This window comes from Passer domesticus, chromosome 1 (assembly GCF_036417665.1).
Source record: "Passer domesticus isolate bPasDom1 chromosome 1, bPasDom1.hap1, whole genome shotgun sequence".
NCBI classification, from domain to species: domain Eukaryota; kingdom Metazoa; phylum Chordata; class Aves; order Passeriformes; family Passeridae; genus Passer; species Passer domesticus.
In genome coordinates, this window is record NC_087474.1 from 67,561,135 (window position 1) to 67,579,189 (window position 18,055).

An 18,055-nucleotide genomic window follows, 5' to 3' on the forward strand; every position below is an offset into this window, starting at 1 on the left:
TGTAAGGGGCTCTGCTCGGTGCCCTGTGCGTGGGCTGCGGTTCAAGGAGAGCAGTAGGTGTTGGGCTGATACAGGCCTGGGCACACTCTGTAGAGGAGAATTTCTGATCTAATGAACCTCTGTTTTGCCCATTTCTTTCCCCTTATAGACTGAGGACCCTCTCATGTAAGGAAACAGTGTCCAGCCTTTGTTCCCCTTTCCTTGCCTGATGGGTGTGTTCAGATGGATGTGCACCAAGCATGGCCTCAGTAGCGAGAGATGAGCTCTTCCGGTAATGCACAATTTTCAGACTCTTGTGTTTCTTTCTTTCCCATCCCACAGCCCACCAGGGGTCTGCTTTCACCTCCTTAGCTGTCTTGGGAATGTTAAAAAGGAAGAGAGATTTGAAGTGCCAAAATCCAAATCACTGAAAAGTGTCTTGGCTTGCTGACAGGAGGAGCCAGCTGCAGGGGAAGATGTGCTTTGTGCCAGCAAGCTGAAAGCCTCTTCCACCAGCAAGGGAAAAGTGATGGTCAGTGAAGTAGATGGGTGCTGGAAGATGCACAGCTACTGTTCTGAGGCAGGCTCAGAGGTGACATAGCTTCCAGAGGCAGCCCCTGGAGGGAGGAGACTCAAGGAGGATGCAGCTGATGTGGCCTGTGGGCTCGGCACATGGCTGCTGTGCATATGGGTCCTATGGTGGGGCTTCCCCTTGGTCTTACAGGATGGCTGAGAGCTTGGATCCAAGGACAGAAAGCAAAAAGCAAAGGAATCAGGTGGATTGTTCTTTATTTGGTATTCAGTATCAAGGAAAATAAGCTTTTCTGTGGGTTGCAGCTATAGGATTATGAGAGACAAAGCTGAATTACTAAAACATTTATTCACCCAAGGACATGTTGAGCTCTCTGAGGACCAAGCTCATCCACTTACTTAAAACAGAGAATCTCCCAAGCACCATTTGTGTTTGAACTAAGTGACATATTTATTACTCATGTCCTGAAAGGGTCATGCATATCCATAGTGGTAGATCTGAAAAGATAAGAAGCTTTTCTGACTTCTTGCTGTGCTTCCTGCCAGAAAAGTTCCAGCACCTGGTCTGAAGGCAGCATGAGGAGGAGGAGGAAGAGGCTGTTGCCTGTGGGCTTTGACCCTTACAATTGATCAATAGCAATGGTAGTTTGTGCTTCAGCAAGAACAGCTTGATTGTTGTGAAGGAGCAACAACATCTAAAATCTGACAGACAGTCTTAGAGATGCTGGTCTCCTGCAGAGAAAGAAAAGGAAGGAAGGACTCAGCTCTTCTGACAGTCCTTGGTCAAAGTTTCCCCCTCAGGATTACTGTCAGTAGAGGCCTGTCACTGAGATTCACTTTTTCAAGGCTTCCCCTGGCAGATGTAAAAGGGACAGAGGAGAACAGCACTGCTCTAAGAGCAGACTTGGAGAAGGATGAGTGTTTTGTCATTGCCTATTAAACCCATATGGCTCTGCAATACAGTTACTGTCTGCCAGCTCTGGTGAGAGTTTGGCTCAGGAGGATGGCAGTGGTGCCTCAGGAGGAAGGTCTATTCTGCTTCCCAGTCTTCTGGCACGATATGCTGACTCATGGAGGACTGCTCAGTGGAAGAGGACAGCACATGGAAGGAACCCACGAACACAGCTGTCCGTTCCACAGATAGGGCAACAAAAGGCACTTTTACCTCTGTTGTTTCAGGTTAGCATCTGCTCGACCTGTAAAGTTCCTCTAAGCCCACCTAATGATTAAGTCAGCCCAGGTTCATCTTGGGATGGAGATCTTTAGAAGTGCCATACACACAGCTACCAGACAGGGCTCCTTGTTTTTTCAGGGAGCAGAGTTAGGATGGAGTGTGGAAAGAAAAGAGAATTAATCATCCTCTGCCAAGGCAGCTCTGACTCATGGGGTGGCAGCACAGGCTCTGTGGGCATGAAATCTGCAGGGATGAGAACTCCAGGGGGTTTAAAAAGGCCCCGGGAAGTCAGCAATGTCAAGTACTGCAAACACATCAAACCCACCCTCTGCTCAGTGCACACGACAGAATGTGAGTCAAAATCAGCCCCCATCTCGCCAAGTAAATTATCTGAGTGCTCTGGGGTTGGGGTCTGTGCCAACCCCACCCTTCCCTGGGATCAGGTCATGGGACATTTCTGCTACTCTCCAGCAAAAAGAGAATCATGAAGAATGAGGAGTGAAAGGAATAATTTGCTGTACCAGAAATAGAGTTTGCGCAAGAGAGGGCTTGGCTTATAGTATGTCTGTTTCTCCACAGTTTTAGCAATCCTGTGTTCCAGGTGCCTGACATTCTCCTCAAATCCTGTTCCCAAATAAACTCTCAAGTGGCTCAAAAACCCATCACATATTTATTAAAATTCACACTCTCATTAACATGTGGTAGGGGATTCTCCAGTACAGCACCTGGTTCTGGACTTGAAAGAACAACAAGCTTCTGGCAATCATGCATCCTGAAGTTTCAGCAACTTGAGAAACTTGGGGGTGAGGGCCCCACCCGCTTTATTCCTTCTCTGTCTTCAATCATGCTCCTTGTGCTCACTTTTTCCCTTTCCACATCCCCTAAAAAAAAAAAAAGTTAAAAAAAAGTATCTTTTTAGTGTGAGGTGACTGAGCAAAGGCTGTGGACTTTCCATCCTTGTAGACATCCAGACACTGACACAGACATGGACAGGTGAGCCTTCCTGCTTGAGCAGGGAAGATTAGACCAGATGACCTCCAGAAGTCCACTCCCACCTCAGCCATTCTGTCATGCATATATTGGTAACAACAGACTTACTTTTTCCTTTAAGGAGAAAGATAACAGGATTCATGTGGGCCCTGAGGAGATCCAGGAAAGCAGCTGGCCTGGTTCCTGGGGACAATGACTTAACAGCTGCTGGGAATGGTTGAGTTGATCTTCAGGGGAGGCCAGACCAGAAGCAAAGATTTTTCCATTTATGGTTATTGTAGGAGCTGCAGGGGGTCAGGACAGCCGGGACAAGCGCAGATGAGAGATCTCTGAAGCTGGGTCTTGGGACTTGTGGTTTATTGCTGAGGGCGTGGGTGCGGGGGCCCTGCTTGGAGCTGCCAGCCACAGCTCGGAGCAGGCCCTAAAGAGAGTGGTAAAGATAGTGGTAGAGAGAGAATGAATGCAAGAGTGTGGTAAAGAAAAGATGAAGAGAGAATGAATTAATGGTTCCCATTACAATACAATAAATCTTCTTCTGTGTTGAATATTCTAATTAAAATTCTAAAATACTAACCAATCTAATACAAGATACAAATCCTATAGCATTTACATACAGCCTATAAGAATCATAACATTACCATACTGTGTTACATTTTAAACCCTAAAAACTACTCTTTGGACCCTTTCTGCTAAGCTAGTAGGGTCTGCTGTGACCCTTGGACCTGTCTGCAAGCAGAGGGTATTGTTTCATCAAATGGGGATTACCTTCAGCTGGCCATACTATTGTTTTCCAGTTGTTCAGTAACTAAGGTATCTCAAAGCTTGCTTTCATTTCAATCTCACTTATAGTTTCCATATTCTCAAAATCTTTTGCCAGACAATCATATTTATAAGGCTTTCCTTTATCATCTTGCTCAACAGGTTATGAACTGTATGACACTGAGGAATAAATTCCTAGAAGAAAGATACTCCTTTTTCCACACAGAAACACTCACACCCAGCCTACAAAAAGGCAGTATTTTCACTTCTCTGTACTATTTGTTACTGCTGTTACTACAGGTCATCTCTCTGTCTTTCTCTCTTAAAGCCAGGCCAGCAGAAGGAGCACAGGATATGCAGCTGCAGCCCATCAGTACAGGTACGTATGCCTGCTGTAGGTGATGCTGCCTGGGGGATTGGGTACTGCTGCCTCCCGCTCCTGGGAGAGGGAAGGGGGAGGAGGCTGAGCCAGGTGCTGGGCTCCAAACACTTCTGAAATGACAACAGAAGGTGGGATTGGATAGGAAAAACAAATGTATAAAAGCTTGGAAGTGAGAACTGGGAGTCTTCTCATGCTGAATTTTCAGCTACATGATGAGATCCTCTTCCTTAACAAGACCACTATGTATTTATTCTTCGACTTGTCACCTACTGCAATATTCACTGTGGTAAAACTAGGCAGAGCTGAGAAATCTTTAGGTACAGCTCCAGGTTTGTGTATGTGTATTTTCACACTTGTAAGACAGTCACCTATTCTGCAAGCAGTAGTGCCAAGAAAGAAAATTGAGTCTTCCCACCCCTCACAGAGGATGTTACTATCTAACACTGAGAAAACTTTATGCACAAAACCCAACAGGGAAAGTGTCTGCACGCTTGGAGCTTTCCACATCTCAGTGCTAAGCAATGGCTCCCTTTTCTTCCCGTGTCCCCAGCACAGGCACAAGGAGAAAAGCCTGGCCACTATGCGATGCTTTTTGCCTTTATCACAGGTCCCACTACATCCCCATCGCTGGAAACATTTGAGGCCAGGTTGGACCAAGCTCTGAGCAACCTGGTCTAGTTAAAGAGGTTCCTGCTCATTGTAGGGAGAATAGACTACGTGTCCCTTCCAAACCAAACTATTCTATGATCCTCATCAGAGCTGTGATATCTTCTCATTCTCTTAAGAACTGGTGAGGGCGAGTCAAGGAGAAAGTACAACTATTGGTCTTTAAATCAAAATGATGGCTCTTCCCAGTTCTTAAATATCCATGAGCTCTTAGGAGCCATCTTTCCTAGCCAGCAGTGATAGTACACGCTTAGAAAGCGTGACGAAGCCAGGTGTCCTTTCTGTGCTCATTTACACACCTAGCACCCTTTCAGAAACCAGTTCTGCCCAGTGAGTTCAACAGCCTCACTAGGAATCCGGCCTCTTCAGCTGTCACAGTGCCCTTGCTGGCAGCAGGTCCTTGCTAGCAACCGAAGGTACAGAAGTAGGGCAAAAAGGCAGGATAAAACACCCAGTCAAAATATCTAGGTCACTTAATGAAGAGTTAAACTCCTTTCACAAAGCACATTTGTTGTTCTTCCTAGGATGCTCCTGCACCTTCAAAAAAGTGTAAGCTAGTGGGAGTGAGTGACAACTTCATACATCCAGACTTCTCGCTGCCAGGTTAGAATGGGCATTTAACTTACCATCCATTAAATCTTCAGCTTCCACTTCTCTCTCCCACCTGGACAGAGACTGGTGACCAGTGCCCTCAGCACAGCCACCTGAGGCTACTTTTCAGCAGAAAGCAGGCTTGATGCCTCCTGCACTGCTCTGACAGTGAGCAAGGAGTTGCTCAATCCTCCCTGTGCCAGGTCCCTCCTACTACAAGGACTGGAGGGCAGGGATTGTTAAGAGATACTGGAGTGCCGATGGCTTTTAGGACTCCTGCCAAGACCACCCCCTCCCACCAGTTAAACCATCATCCATAAAATAACACTGGGAGACAGATACAGCCTTTCCCACCGGACAGCTTGTCTGCAGAGAATCCCCCCAGGAGCAGTGGGAGGCAGCTGCGGTGCCAGGGATGCAGCACCCAGCAGAGCCTGGCTTTGCTCGCTGGCTGTGTTTAAATTCAGAGCTTAAATGCTGCCCCAGAGTTGCGTGACTGGCAAAGACCATCAGCCAGAACAAGTCTCTGCTGAAATTTGCGCTGTCAAGTCCTTTGCAGCATCACAGTGACCCAGAAAGCTGATGTTATTTCACATTATTTCAAGTGGGGTTTTAAGAAAACACAAAACACACCCCAGAACCCCATGCATTTTAGTATTTAATCAACGAGTCATCCTCTGGTAGCTGGGGATGCTGTATTCAGGTTGCTGAAAGAAAATATTTTGACTTCCCATTTTACAAGCATAGTCTTTTTCTTCTGTTATATGATGAAAAATCACTTGGAGACATCCTGCTTGTTTTCATGGAGAACTACAGCAGGCAGGGCACTGTAGCATTCAGCTGTGTGGTACCTGTGTAAATGTCCAGAAAACTGAGCAGTTTCTCACAAAATCCACTATTTTTGTCTGTGGATGCTGACTTTGCATTTTTAAGTGGAAAAACAGTATTAATCTGAAGATTTCTCAGTCTTCCTTTTATTGCCACTATGAAGCTTTAAAATTAGAGTGCTATTTGTAAAGCAGCTGAGATTCTACTGAAATGTTCTGTTTTACTGCTAAGTGGAGAAATGAAGTATTTCTGCACCAGTATTCCTTTTAACCATGACATACAAACTAACAAGTCTTCTTTTGCAAACACATTGTTAAAAGGATTCAATCTCCAGTTGCTAACAATTGAGAATAAACCATGGTCCTAGCCACAGAAATTCAATACTGGAGCAACAACTCTTATGGTAACTTCAGAGACCAGTCAAAGACACCTGAGGAAAGCCTGATGTTAAGAGTCCATCAATCTTCTGAGCCAGTGTTTCTCTTCTGTCCTTCAGCTACCTGCCTGAAAGCGGATTTGCATCCGCTTTCAACATTTTTCATTATTTTCATGCAGAATAAAGGAAAAGATAATACAGAAAAGCACCTTATGTTTGATCGAAGGAAATGAACAGGAAAGAGAAACAAAGCATACAAAATGAACCTTTATTAAATGAAAGAAAATCTGTTTTGTGGGTCAAATATGAAATAGAATATACAAAAACTTTACATCAGATCTCTTGTCAAACAAATTAAATTCTATCTAGAATGAAGTAGCACTTGTTCTTTCCAAGACAACACGAATGGGTGAATATGTATCTTATGGCAGTACAGGACCACATAGACTGCTGTGCTAAGTTTCTGGTTACAAAGAAGAAAAGTTAAAAATCTAAACGATGTCTCTAAAGAACTCAACTATTCAACGAAGTAACCTAAACATGTTGAATGCTGACCACTATGTATTCTCTTACAAGCAAATGACAGGTGGGTCAAGTGCAGAGTTCACAAAGCTTGCATATCACGCTCTCTGTTTCTATACAAATATAAATAGTTCTTTTTTATTTCAAAAATCCTTTTATTTTTGATAGCCTTATTTGTGGAAAAGGATGACCAGTTTGTCAGGTTCCTGCTGTACTACCCAGACAATTCCATCTCCTTTATCTCCTCCTTTTTTTGAAAATTGTAACCCATAAACCACAGCCTGCAATATTTTTAGAAACTTGATATATGTTTAATCACAAGTCTTTGTACCACTGTCCCGTACATGAAGGTTCTGCAGAGCTCCTAACATCTTTGGCATAGCACACCATGTCCCATTTAATACTTTTTTTTTTGCTTAAAAAAGTATATTTTGTTTAGTTAAACAACTTAAAAACATCTATTTCTGATTTTGTAAAATAACGTATCACCTCTTGAGATGCTTTGCAAAATATACACACATATTTTGGAAAAACACTGAGTACTGACATGAACTCATCTGAAGTCCAATCTGTTTATGAGAAGTAAATATAATTAAAAATTTTATATTCGGCATGAATCTCACATGAAGTCGTTCAGTTCAGCTTCAAGTGCTGCTGCCATTTCATCCGCTTCAGAACTGCTTCCTTCCTCATCTTCATTGCTGGATTCTTTACTGGATTCACTGGCAGCATCATCTTCATCCAGTTTGCGCTTGTGACCCCTGGAAGGACAGACAGAGACAACGCCCATGAATGGAGGTGTCTCAGTGCTTACTGAGAGACTCCTATTCAACATCAGAAAACGTGAGGCTAAAGGACTCATCTTTTTTCAGGCCTAGACAAAAAGTACAGCACTTGCTTTTACATGAACTAACAGTAGCCAGTTCACACAATTCAGGTTTTAATTGCTGTTATGTTCTGTCAGCGGTAGGTGCAAAGAACAAAGTAGCGTTAATTTGTTTCTTCCATTCTTCTGAAGAAAGTATGAGACTGTTCGAAAATAATGAGATTTACATTCCTCTTGCATTCCAAAAGAAAGAAGAAAGCCATTGTGTAAAAGAGATAGTACCAAAATACAAATGTTGTATGATTTTGAAATATCCAAGTTTCTGCTTTTTTTATAAAAATAAAACCATTACTGACGAACCAAATCTCACTGCACCAGCATGTACACTTCCATGCTTCCAAACTTTGGGATCCCATCCTTCCCTTTTGTGTCTCTTTGGATTAGTCCTGCCAGGTTGAACAACACATTTCTTTGCATCTCTGGAGAGCGAACCAGTTTAAACAGGAAACTGATGCGCACCATACCCTGCTGAAAGAATCATGTTCTTGGTTCTGAAAGATCTCCGAGGAAAATCTAACGCTTCAACTGGGACATAGCCATAAGCAAAAGAATTTGGATTTGTGGAATCCTAAAATCTCTTTTCCTTGCCAAAGGGAATTATACATCAGACGTGTACTTCTAAGACAAAAATAAAGTTGAGATTTTTGCATTGCACAGAATTCATAATAAGATGTAGAAGCACCTTCAAAATCCTTCTGGATAATTTGTTCAAATTTCAAGCAGAAAAATACATGCAGAGGGGCAGGCATCTCTCAAATAACTTTCCTTGCTGGGTGGGGTTTCATTAAGAGAATGCACCCACTTGCAGTAATGAAAAACTCATAAAATGATCTATTTTAGATAAAAGCAGTAATTTAACAATAATCCTGTTACTTTGAGAGCACAGAGAAACAGAATATAGCAAGAAAGAAAGACATTCGATAAATACTAGCATGAATTATACATATCCAAAAGAAATAAAGGCAAAGATTAAGAGTCAAACTTGTGAGCTTGTAAACAATGCTGAAATACAAAGCAAATTTTATCTACACAGACACTTTGATTGCTGTTTTCCAAGAGGGAAGCTCATTAGCCCAAACTGCTTGGTTTGGTTTGCTGACACCTGACCTGCCCTTTCACTTTTCATGGAGATGGACAAGGTGTGGTGGGAAGTCAGAAGGGAAGTCCAAACCAAAATGGGAAGTGAGCAGTACTGTGTTCTATCTTCCCTTTCTGCTGCAGCTGTGGGCAAAAAGAGACACTGCTGGCTGCTTTACAGAGCACTTCCTCCCACTGATGTCATGTGGGTTTTGCTATTGAGCATAGGGTGGTAGAAGTAATATTCCTGGGAGGCAAGGCAGCAACCCTGCGATACACTCTGGGCTCTAAATCCCTAACAAGGAAAAATGGAATGAAGTAAAAGTGTTACCTGAATGCTTTGTTACTGAAAGTCAAATGTGGTGTGCTGAAGCAGTTTCAGGGTACTAAATGTAGCCTAATTCACAATAAAAAGCAGTTTCTCAGGCTAAGAGTGATTATTTCCACACAGCTTCTATTAACATGCAGTTTGGACAAGGAAGCTCCCATGCTTAAAATGCCCAATTGAAAGAAATCTCAGCACATTTTTATTAAAAGCTATACAAATGTATGGGGCCTGAGCAACACCTGCTTAGTGATGACTTCAGCCTTCAGAGCTACAGTGCTATTTCAGCCATTAATGATACTATTCGTGAAGAAAAGCTAATTAGGAATTAAATAAACCTGAGTCTTACATGGCAAAAGAAATGAGTAGTGCATCTTTAACAAGCAGAGGATAAGTACACAAGCGGTGCCAACTGAGAAATAAATATGAAGTCATCAAGGGAATCAATACCACAATGCTCACAGCTGAAAACATTTGTATTCATCTGTTTGTAAGATTGCGCCCATGGAATCTGATGGTATTTGCCCACAGAAAAATGACATTGGCAATCTGACAGCTGTCATTTACATATATGAAAGGTACACACTACTGCAGGTAAAAGGTTATGTCAGGACAAGCAGGCTTTTAGAGACCAAATACTGTAATTTACTGGGACATAAATCAATAGCACAGATCTCATAGAAAAGAAACAAAGAGTCTATGAAGAAATACAAGAAATAACAGCTCACTGAAATAATACCTCACTGCCAGTTCATTATTTCTTGAAAGTGCAGAACAGTTAATTTACTAAATAATTACAGCAAAGACTAGCAAAATTATTCATTTATTCAAGAACATAACATTTAAAATGTCAATGTACTTCACAGCAACTAGATTTTGGTGAGGACAATCAACTAAATACAGAGTTCTGAAATACTCAGTGTGACTAATTAATTAAAGAATGGAGCTCCAGCCCACAGAAAGACTTTCCAGAAACCTTAATGGATGCCTTTCCTATATTTCATCCCTCATTCAGTTGTATTAAACAGTATCTTTGGAAATCCAAAAGCCTGACCATTATCTGTTTTGTCAGTTCTTGTTATTTCAGTAAGGCTAGAATGACAACTCTGTTCAATCTCAATATGAAACATTAGTCACTTATGGGGATGAAAAAAACATGAGAAAAACAAAAAAGAAAACACAGCTAAGTATCTATAGAAAAAAAAATCACTCCTGAACATTAGCATTTTTTTATTATGATATAAAAATCTTTCAGTATTTGTGTACTGTGTTCTGCAGCTTCACAGTTATTCAAGAAACATTTAAATGAGTATTATGATATCAAATAAAAAGCTAACCCTGAGAGAAGTATAGAGGAAGGACATCAGGAACACAGAGCTGTATTTTTTCTTTGCAAATTCAGAAAAGAGAGATAACACGCTGTTCATAATTTCTATCTTCAGAGAAAAAGCAGTATATCCCCATGGTGGCTTATCTATTAACATAACAAATAATTTAAAATGTATATTTTCCTCACTGTTCTGTGCCCATCCTTTGTCATTTCCAGTTTCAGAGCTGTAGTGCGTAGCACTTTTGAGTGGAAAAGTTAAGCTCATACAGAATTCCTTATTACTATTTAGAGAAAATGATTCAGCAGCGTTGCAGGCTTCCATGCCTGATTTGCATTTTTGTAACGAATTTTGCTTGACTGCTATTAAAAGCCAAACGCGTTGATAATAACTGAGTATCTTTAATCTCACATATGAGCAACTGCCAAAACACTGAATGTAGAACTTCAAATATCTGACAACTCTGTGAAAGAACTTCTACAATCCAGATTTCCTTTTCCTTTGCACTAAGTATTTTTCCTTTGTAATACCCAGTTCTAGGAGGCCCACCAGTTCACGTGCTGGAAAAATCCTTTCAAAAGAGAACTACACATTTCATAAAATCTCACATATTTAAATGAATCGTCAAGACATTTAAATAAACTACAAGTGTAATACACAATCACGTTAAAAATAAAAAGAAAAAACTATTTGTAATTATATACATATAAAAGCAGTTTTTAGGAAAATTTCATCCACAGAATGCTAGTAAGAAATAGTGATATTCCAAATGAAGAGACAGGTTTACAGAGTTGCAATAGCACAAGGTGCATACATATAAAAATAGCACAGAAAAATTTACTGAAAATGAAAATTTATTTAGCTCTTGATCTGTTAAAATGACCACTAAAATCTGATTACAATGTACAGGTCGAATGAAAACTCCATTTTCATGAATTCACTTTAAATGTAGTTCACTATGAGAGACATAGGGAACAAAGTGAAAGAAGTCCAGTATTTCTTGCTCCTATTATCTTAATGTCTTAATTTATAATTGGCTGAAAATAGTGTTGGAAAAACATTCTTCTTTTCTTAACTGAAGAGCAGATTGTCTCTCTTTCTTTTGCATCCCAATGTCAGCCCTTTAAGAAATACAGTGCTACATTAAAATAGAAACATCTAATTAGCAAAGGAACTCAAAGGGCAATATAACCCTTGCTTTAAACAAAGCAAACTTAAATTCCAAACCTTATTTTAGACTTGTAAATGAAAACTACAGAAAGTATTTAAATACATGTTCACGTAGCCTTTAAACTCCAAATACCCACAATCCCCATCACTATTCTGATAATGAGTAAACCCTTTATTTTTTGCAAGTTGACTTGACTTTTTTCTATACCTCCTAAAATCACTACAATAACAAAGCAGAGTCTGCAGACTAAATATGTTTAGTCTTTTACAAGCAATCAGCTTACAGCACTGACATTATAAATTAGGACTTCATGTTGCTACCAAATACTTAGCCAAGTTTCTCTCTAATGAGAACACACACACACAGTAGCTGTAAGTAGTTTGGAAAGGGCATTTTGGAACTGCGTGCTGCCTTCTAACATCATCACAGCCCTGCAACACAAACTACACTGCCCCTGGCACGCCTCCAAAGCTCTGTGTGGAAGGTCTGTCCTGGATTCCATATACACCTAGACCACAGCTTTCTGTAAACTCCTTCCACAATGGATAGAGGGTGACGTGGCATTTGGTAATGCAACTAGAATTTGACTTCCTTCCACAGGAATTTGACTGTGGGAACAATGTATTCAGACACACTAGTTCTCTGGCAATATTCTTCAGTTACGATGAATTAGGGCTGGTTATCCAGTAAAACTCTTCTTCAACTCATTTTGAAGATTCCACCCCAGTACTTGGCTAACAAGCTTCAATGCCTTGAGCTTAGAGAACACACAAACTGAAAATTAATGTTGTGAGCATTAGTATGTTATATGGGACAGACAGACAAGATGGTTAAGTTTTCAGAGAGGTTATGTTTTTTAACATGGGATACATGATAATATCTTTAAGGTTCCTTCCAAGCCAAACCACTCTGATTCTATGCCCTTTCATGTACACCTGATACAAGAGTAAGCAATTGTCCACAGCCTGCCTGTAACTCAGGTGTCTACCCTCTGGCAATTTCCCTGGAACATCTGTGCAGGGACACTGGATTTTCTGTCCCGGTGCTCCTCCCTGGCACTAGCAGAGCACACTGCCAGGCATACAGCCGTGGGAGCCATGAACAGCACCACCCCAGCACTACTGGGAAGCTGCACTGTGTGTTTTCACTTTTTGCTCCTGCTGGGACAAACAGGATACTGTTTAGTGCTGCAGGAACAAATGCCAGACACCTCATATACTTCCTCAAGAACTCATCCAATGCTGTCTGCAGGATTACAGGGTGATCCAGAAATCTAATATGCAGAAAAATTATGCACGGAGAATGTTCCTTGCACAGCCTCGAGGTGCAGAGAGAGCCCCTGCAGTTGGAGGAGCAGTGTGCTTTCAACACTCCTCATAAAAACCTCCTCCAGGCTCTCACCAATTCCAACTGACACCTCCGAAGAGTATTTTAACTAACACAACAGTAAAGTGAGAGCTAATTAAATTCTGTACAGCCCCAATGCCTTTCTGCCTTAAAATTTAGCGCACCTGTGCACAATTCCAATGGTGAGAAACTATTCTGGAAACTGAAAACATCCTACAACAGCTTTATAGGTAGTTCTCTGAACTAAATGCTCAATGCATATCTAAATTTAGAGTACTTTAAGTCAGGAAGTCACAGAAAATTTAAAATAACATATGGTAGTAATTTCTGGATTTAACAAGGATAGTTGGTAAATTTTACTAAAATTGTCCCATTGATGAGCCTGTGTTTTCTTAATATTCAGATCAAGGGCAAAGTTTAATAACAAAAAAAATCACTCCAACAGTGGTTTCTTAACAATATTAATGTTTTCTTTAAGAAAATGGTGATTTCTAGTTAAACATTGTGATATTCCAAAACCAAACAGTGCAGCAATAAAACTTTAAAATTAAATTTTGTATGATTTTCTCTGTACTGAACTAATTTAGATACAGATAACAATTAAATTGGATAATGGAAAGCTGAACCTGCAATTTTGCTTCTGTAATTAATCACAGAAATAGAAAATGTGACAATAAAATATTATTTGTTATTATATTTGTTATTATTTGTTTAAAAACAATCCATGTAGTTATAAGACATACAACATGCAATATAATTACTTCTTCAAAGCGTGAAGGTGAGAGTGGCAGTTTTATATCAGACAACAAATAATCTTGTCACTGACATATAGAAGACAGCAAAAAATTAAATATACTTTTCACTATGTGGACTGTTACCTGACACTTTCATAAGGGAAAATGCACAGATGCACTCTAGCATATCACTTCTTAATCCTATTTGAAAGCTAAACCAGGCCTTTGTTGTTTGCATCAATTCTCTTTCCAGCTTCTTCTAGTTTACAAATATTACCTATTCTGACAATAAAAGTTAGACAGTAGTTCTGTAGCTCTGTAGAGATTCTGGGTAACTCTGGGAGGCTGTAATACCAAGGCTCAGAAGAGAGCAAAGACAGTTTCAAGCCTTTCTTCCCAGCACCTGGGTAGGCATTGTAAACCAACTCTATTGGGATTTGGTTTGAAAAATATCTTTTGAAAATGGTCTAATTCCTCAAACTAATTTCTGTATAGGACAGCAATAGTCTCAGATAGTGATGAAGAATAATGCCCTCCTCAGAGATCCAAATATGAGTAATTGTTTTAAAGAATGGTTGTATGCAATAAAAAATTAAGAAGAAAAGTGGGCAAAAGAACTAGGATGTATGGGCAATTTAGAAAATTCAAAGCCATACATCAAAACAAGAAGTTGGGAAAGAAACATCATCTGATTTATCTGAGAAAAGTAAAACTGCCTTCATTTTTCTCACAGAAGCACAATGTGTATGTGGAGGTAGCCCCGTACCAATATAAGGGAGAACCAACTCCAGTTTGAAGACCCCCAACACTGCAAAGTAACGCTTGAAATCCTGACTGGATTTGCCAGCATCACTTACAAGCACTGAGAATACTCTCCAAAATGCATTATTTGGCTTCTTAAATTGTTAAGATGGAATTTAGCTGATAACACACTGACTGTGCTAATCAAGGATGTTGGAAGTAGGATTTGGTATATGGTGGCTTTTTAAGTAAGATATCCATAGATATCTTAATCTGTAGGTTATATACTACACCAAGTTATACTGAAATATGATTTCGTCAAAGCCTTCAACTCTGATTTTTATTAACTCTTCTCTTATTTCATCCTTGTTTTCAATAAATAATTGAGATTAAATGGCAAATAACTAAACCAAACATCCTTCTACAACGTTCATTCACTGCTTTGCTCACAAGAATATTAACTAAGAATATCTCTGCTTCATCGCAAAATATTGAAAATAAGACAAAACACATCCCTGACTCTATATGAATACTGGTAGTACTGTCATTGCCACTGAGGCACAAAAACCAAACTTCAAATTCCTTTAAAATGGTGTGTTTTATGGGCCAAAATACACACCCCCTTTCCACACAGGTATATTCTTTCATGAAATTCACTAGGTCACTCCTGCCAAAACCAGTCAAACCTTTGTCCTCCTACACTGCCATGTGATTTAACTGGATAACCCCCAGTTTACTGACTCTGCTGCCTGCCTCACAGTCTGGTAAGCCAGTAGTCCACCACCTCTGTAATCAGCTTCCAATGAGTATTTACTGCACAGCAGTTGGGGAACTGGAGCTGTTGTGAGGCTGTGGATTACACCATAGTACCTGGGATGAGATTGCTCCATCTAGCAACAGGCTGCAAGATTTCTTCTCTGTATCATACAGCATCTTCCTGCAATATTACATTTCTCTACTACTTATTTCTTTATCCTAATGGCAAGACGTGTTATCTTGGCACTCCTCACTTCTTCCTTCCCTAAATTCCTAGCCCTGACAACATAGATTTTTCTTTATTTATTTGCTGAAACAATACACAAAATAAAATATTTTTTCGATACTTTTTCAGTACAATTTTTTCAAAACAATAAATATTTTTTCATGCATTAAAACAGCTTTCAGAAGACTGTTTTGGAGACACAACTGCATTATAATACAAAGCTACAGAGAACCTAGAAAATAATTTATCAGCACTAAAAGGTCAACACTTGACTTCAGACAGTCCATTTTGCTACAGGGTGTTTTAGAAAAGCTAGTAAATTACAAAACGAAATTACATCAAGACAGGAAGTCACTTCTCAGTAAAAGAGATTTTCAAAAATTTGCTAGACATTTGCTAGGTTTCAATTAGAAACAGAGCAAAGTAGTGACATGGCTTGATTTACAAATAACAAAAATCTAAATTGAGGTTTTAAGAGTATCTGCTAGAACCACGTGACTTTTACATCAGTTTTATAAGGTTAGCATAAATGATATATACAGCATACAAATACATGCAATACATTTGAAACAGAATGCCAGCCACCTTTTTTATTGTGTAATTCCAATAAACTCCCTAAAAAGTGGGTCTGCATTCATTAAATTTGGATCTCTACAATACTGGGTCAGTGAGCATCAACAATTCAATCTGGATCAAAAGGCATTTGCCAACCCCCAGCCTATGTGCCAAATGGAATCACAGCGCTGAGAATTCCCCGTACCTGTTGTTTTCACACCAGCTACGATGTGACAAACGACCCAGTGCAGGAGATCGCAGCTCTCCTGGCTCACAGTCTTGGTCTCCTCTACAGTCTGCTCTACAATTTCTTCTGTCGATATTTCTGGAATAAATTTGAACTAGCAAAGGCAGTTTTACTTGATCTGTACCTTCTGGTGCAAAAACATGAATTTCTTATGACAGTGCTGTCCAAAACTTAGATTCAAGGTATTGTTCAGCTGTAGTCTCCCCCATACCACTAATGAAGAAGGCATCTGAAGGAGAAACAACTCATTGTCTTTTATCTGTCCAGAGTAAAAGGCAGCTACTGACCCTGTGTCATGGAGAGTTGCTTTTCTTTCCACTAGCCAGTACAGTGTGATGCTTTGAATTCAGGATGAGACTGATGTTGGTAACACACCGATGGCTCAGGTGTTGCTCAGCGCTCTTTACCCTGAGCCAGGGGCTTTTCAGTTTCCTGTGCTCTGCCAGTGAGGAGCTGCTCAAGGACCTGGGAGGGAGCATGGCCAGGACAGCTGACCTGAACTGGCCAAATGGATATTCCAGACCACAGAACGTCATGCCCAGCACATAAACATTGGACAGGAGCTGCTGATTGCCGCTGAGAGAGAAGCAGCAAGGTGGTGAGCAATTGTATCGTGCATCACCTGTTTCCCTTAGAGAAATTAAACCTACCTCCTCATTAAAATTATTATGATGCTATTATAATATTTTAGTTTGTTTCAATTATTAAACTGTTCTTATTTCAATCCATAGGTTTACTTCTTTCCTGGTTCTCTGCCACACAGGGCAGGGGGAAGTGAGCGAGTGGCTGTGTGGCTCTTAGTATCTGGAGTTAAACCATGACAGCCTGGTCTTATCCAGGTAATGGTAATGGTACTGGCCACAGGCTCTGATAAAGTACAAATATCAATTTACCTTGATATATGGATGTGCACAAGAGGGAAATGTGAAAAGCTGTTTCTCTGGGTGCCAAATGACTAGACAGACAGAGCACTTCAAACACGTAACAAAAACTGAGACTGCAACAAGTTGTTCTCCTTCTAATGGCTATCTAATAATGACATAGCCACATGGATGGAGGGGCAGGAGCAAGGTCTGAAATGCCAGGCAGAGGATGAGACACTTCTCTGTTTGACTTTAGCAATAAAAGCACTCTACAGGCCCTCTCCCAGACTGCCAGAACACATGTCACAGCTGACCTCACTCAGATATCCCTGTCTCCTTCTCAGCCTGCACAGGTGACCCTCAGGGATGAGGAGCAGGGCCTGTGCACAGCTCTGGCACAGAGGAGAAAGCCTGCCACATACCAAGATCTTGCAGGCAGTTCTGGCCCCACTGCTCAGAGCCTGTTTATCCACCCTTGCTAACACCTGGGATACTAAAAACTTTCTGGTGTGAAGCAAACGGCAGCATCAGCTGAGACACACCTTTTTTTTGTGTTAATCTGCAAGCTTTACAGATTCTCTACCTAACAGGAACATACTTTGCAAGAACATTTAATGTGATGTGGTTTGTCTGATGGGTTATTTCACTGCAACTGGCAAAACATATACTGTCATGTATTTATTTGTGTTTTCCAGTAAATATTCACTGGGATAGCTAAAGGCACATTCCAGCCACAGTGATAGTCTGAGAAACAGCAAAAGGAGTCTCTGAACAGGAGACTTCCCTCAGCAAACAGGGACCTCTTCTGTGCAATGCAGTGGCAATATGCTTGGGTCACACAGTAAAGGACATGTTTTGCTGCTTTGACATCTGCAGTGGTGTAGGGAATCAAAACAACCCTATTCTGCTTTTCACATGCATGGCTGACAACAACACAGGGACAGATCTCCATGACTGGCTTGATACAGATACAACAGTCTTCTGAAGAAACTCCAAGGTTT

At 40.6% G+C, this 18,055-nt stretch overlaps 1 protein-coding gene and 1 long non-coding RNA gene across 5 annotated transcripts in view; one reads left to right on the forward strand and one right to left on the reverse strand.

The window, feature by feature from the left end:
* LOC135301887 (uncharacterized) overlaps window positions 1-7,209 on the forward strand; it is a 31,174-nt gene extending 23,965 nt beyond the window's left edge. For both annotated transcript variants that reach the window (XR_010363623.1, XR_010363625.1), the window contains 3 exons: window positions 149-271; window positions 3,762-3,812; window positions 5,006-7,209. This is a non-coding gene — a long non-coding RNA (uncharacterized LOC135301887). The remainder of the gene's footprint in view (window positions 1-148; window positions 272-3,761; window positions 3,813-5,005) is intronic.
* CTDP1 (CTD phosphatase subunit 1) overlaps window positions 6,531-18,055 on the reverse strand; it is a 97,427-nt gene continuing 85,902 nt past the window's right edge. For 2 of the 3 annotated variants that reach the window (XM_064422319.1, XM_064422333.1), the window contains exons 13-14: window positions 16,150-16,269; window positions 6,531-7,559 (exon numbers count right to left, since the gene is read on the reverse strand). In XM_064422319.1, coding sequence (XP_064278389.1) covers window positions 7,418-7,559; window positions 16,150-16,269 — 262 coding nt within the window. In that variant the 3' untranslated portion in view covers window positions 6,531-7,417. The remainder of the gene's footprint in view (window positions 7,560-16,149; window positions 16,270-18,055) is intronic. The other variant, XM_064422327.1, reaches the window with a different exon arrangement.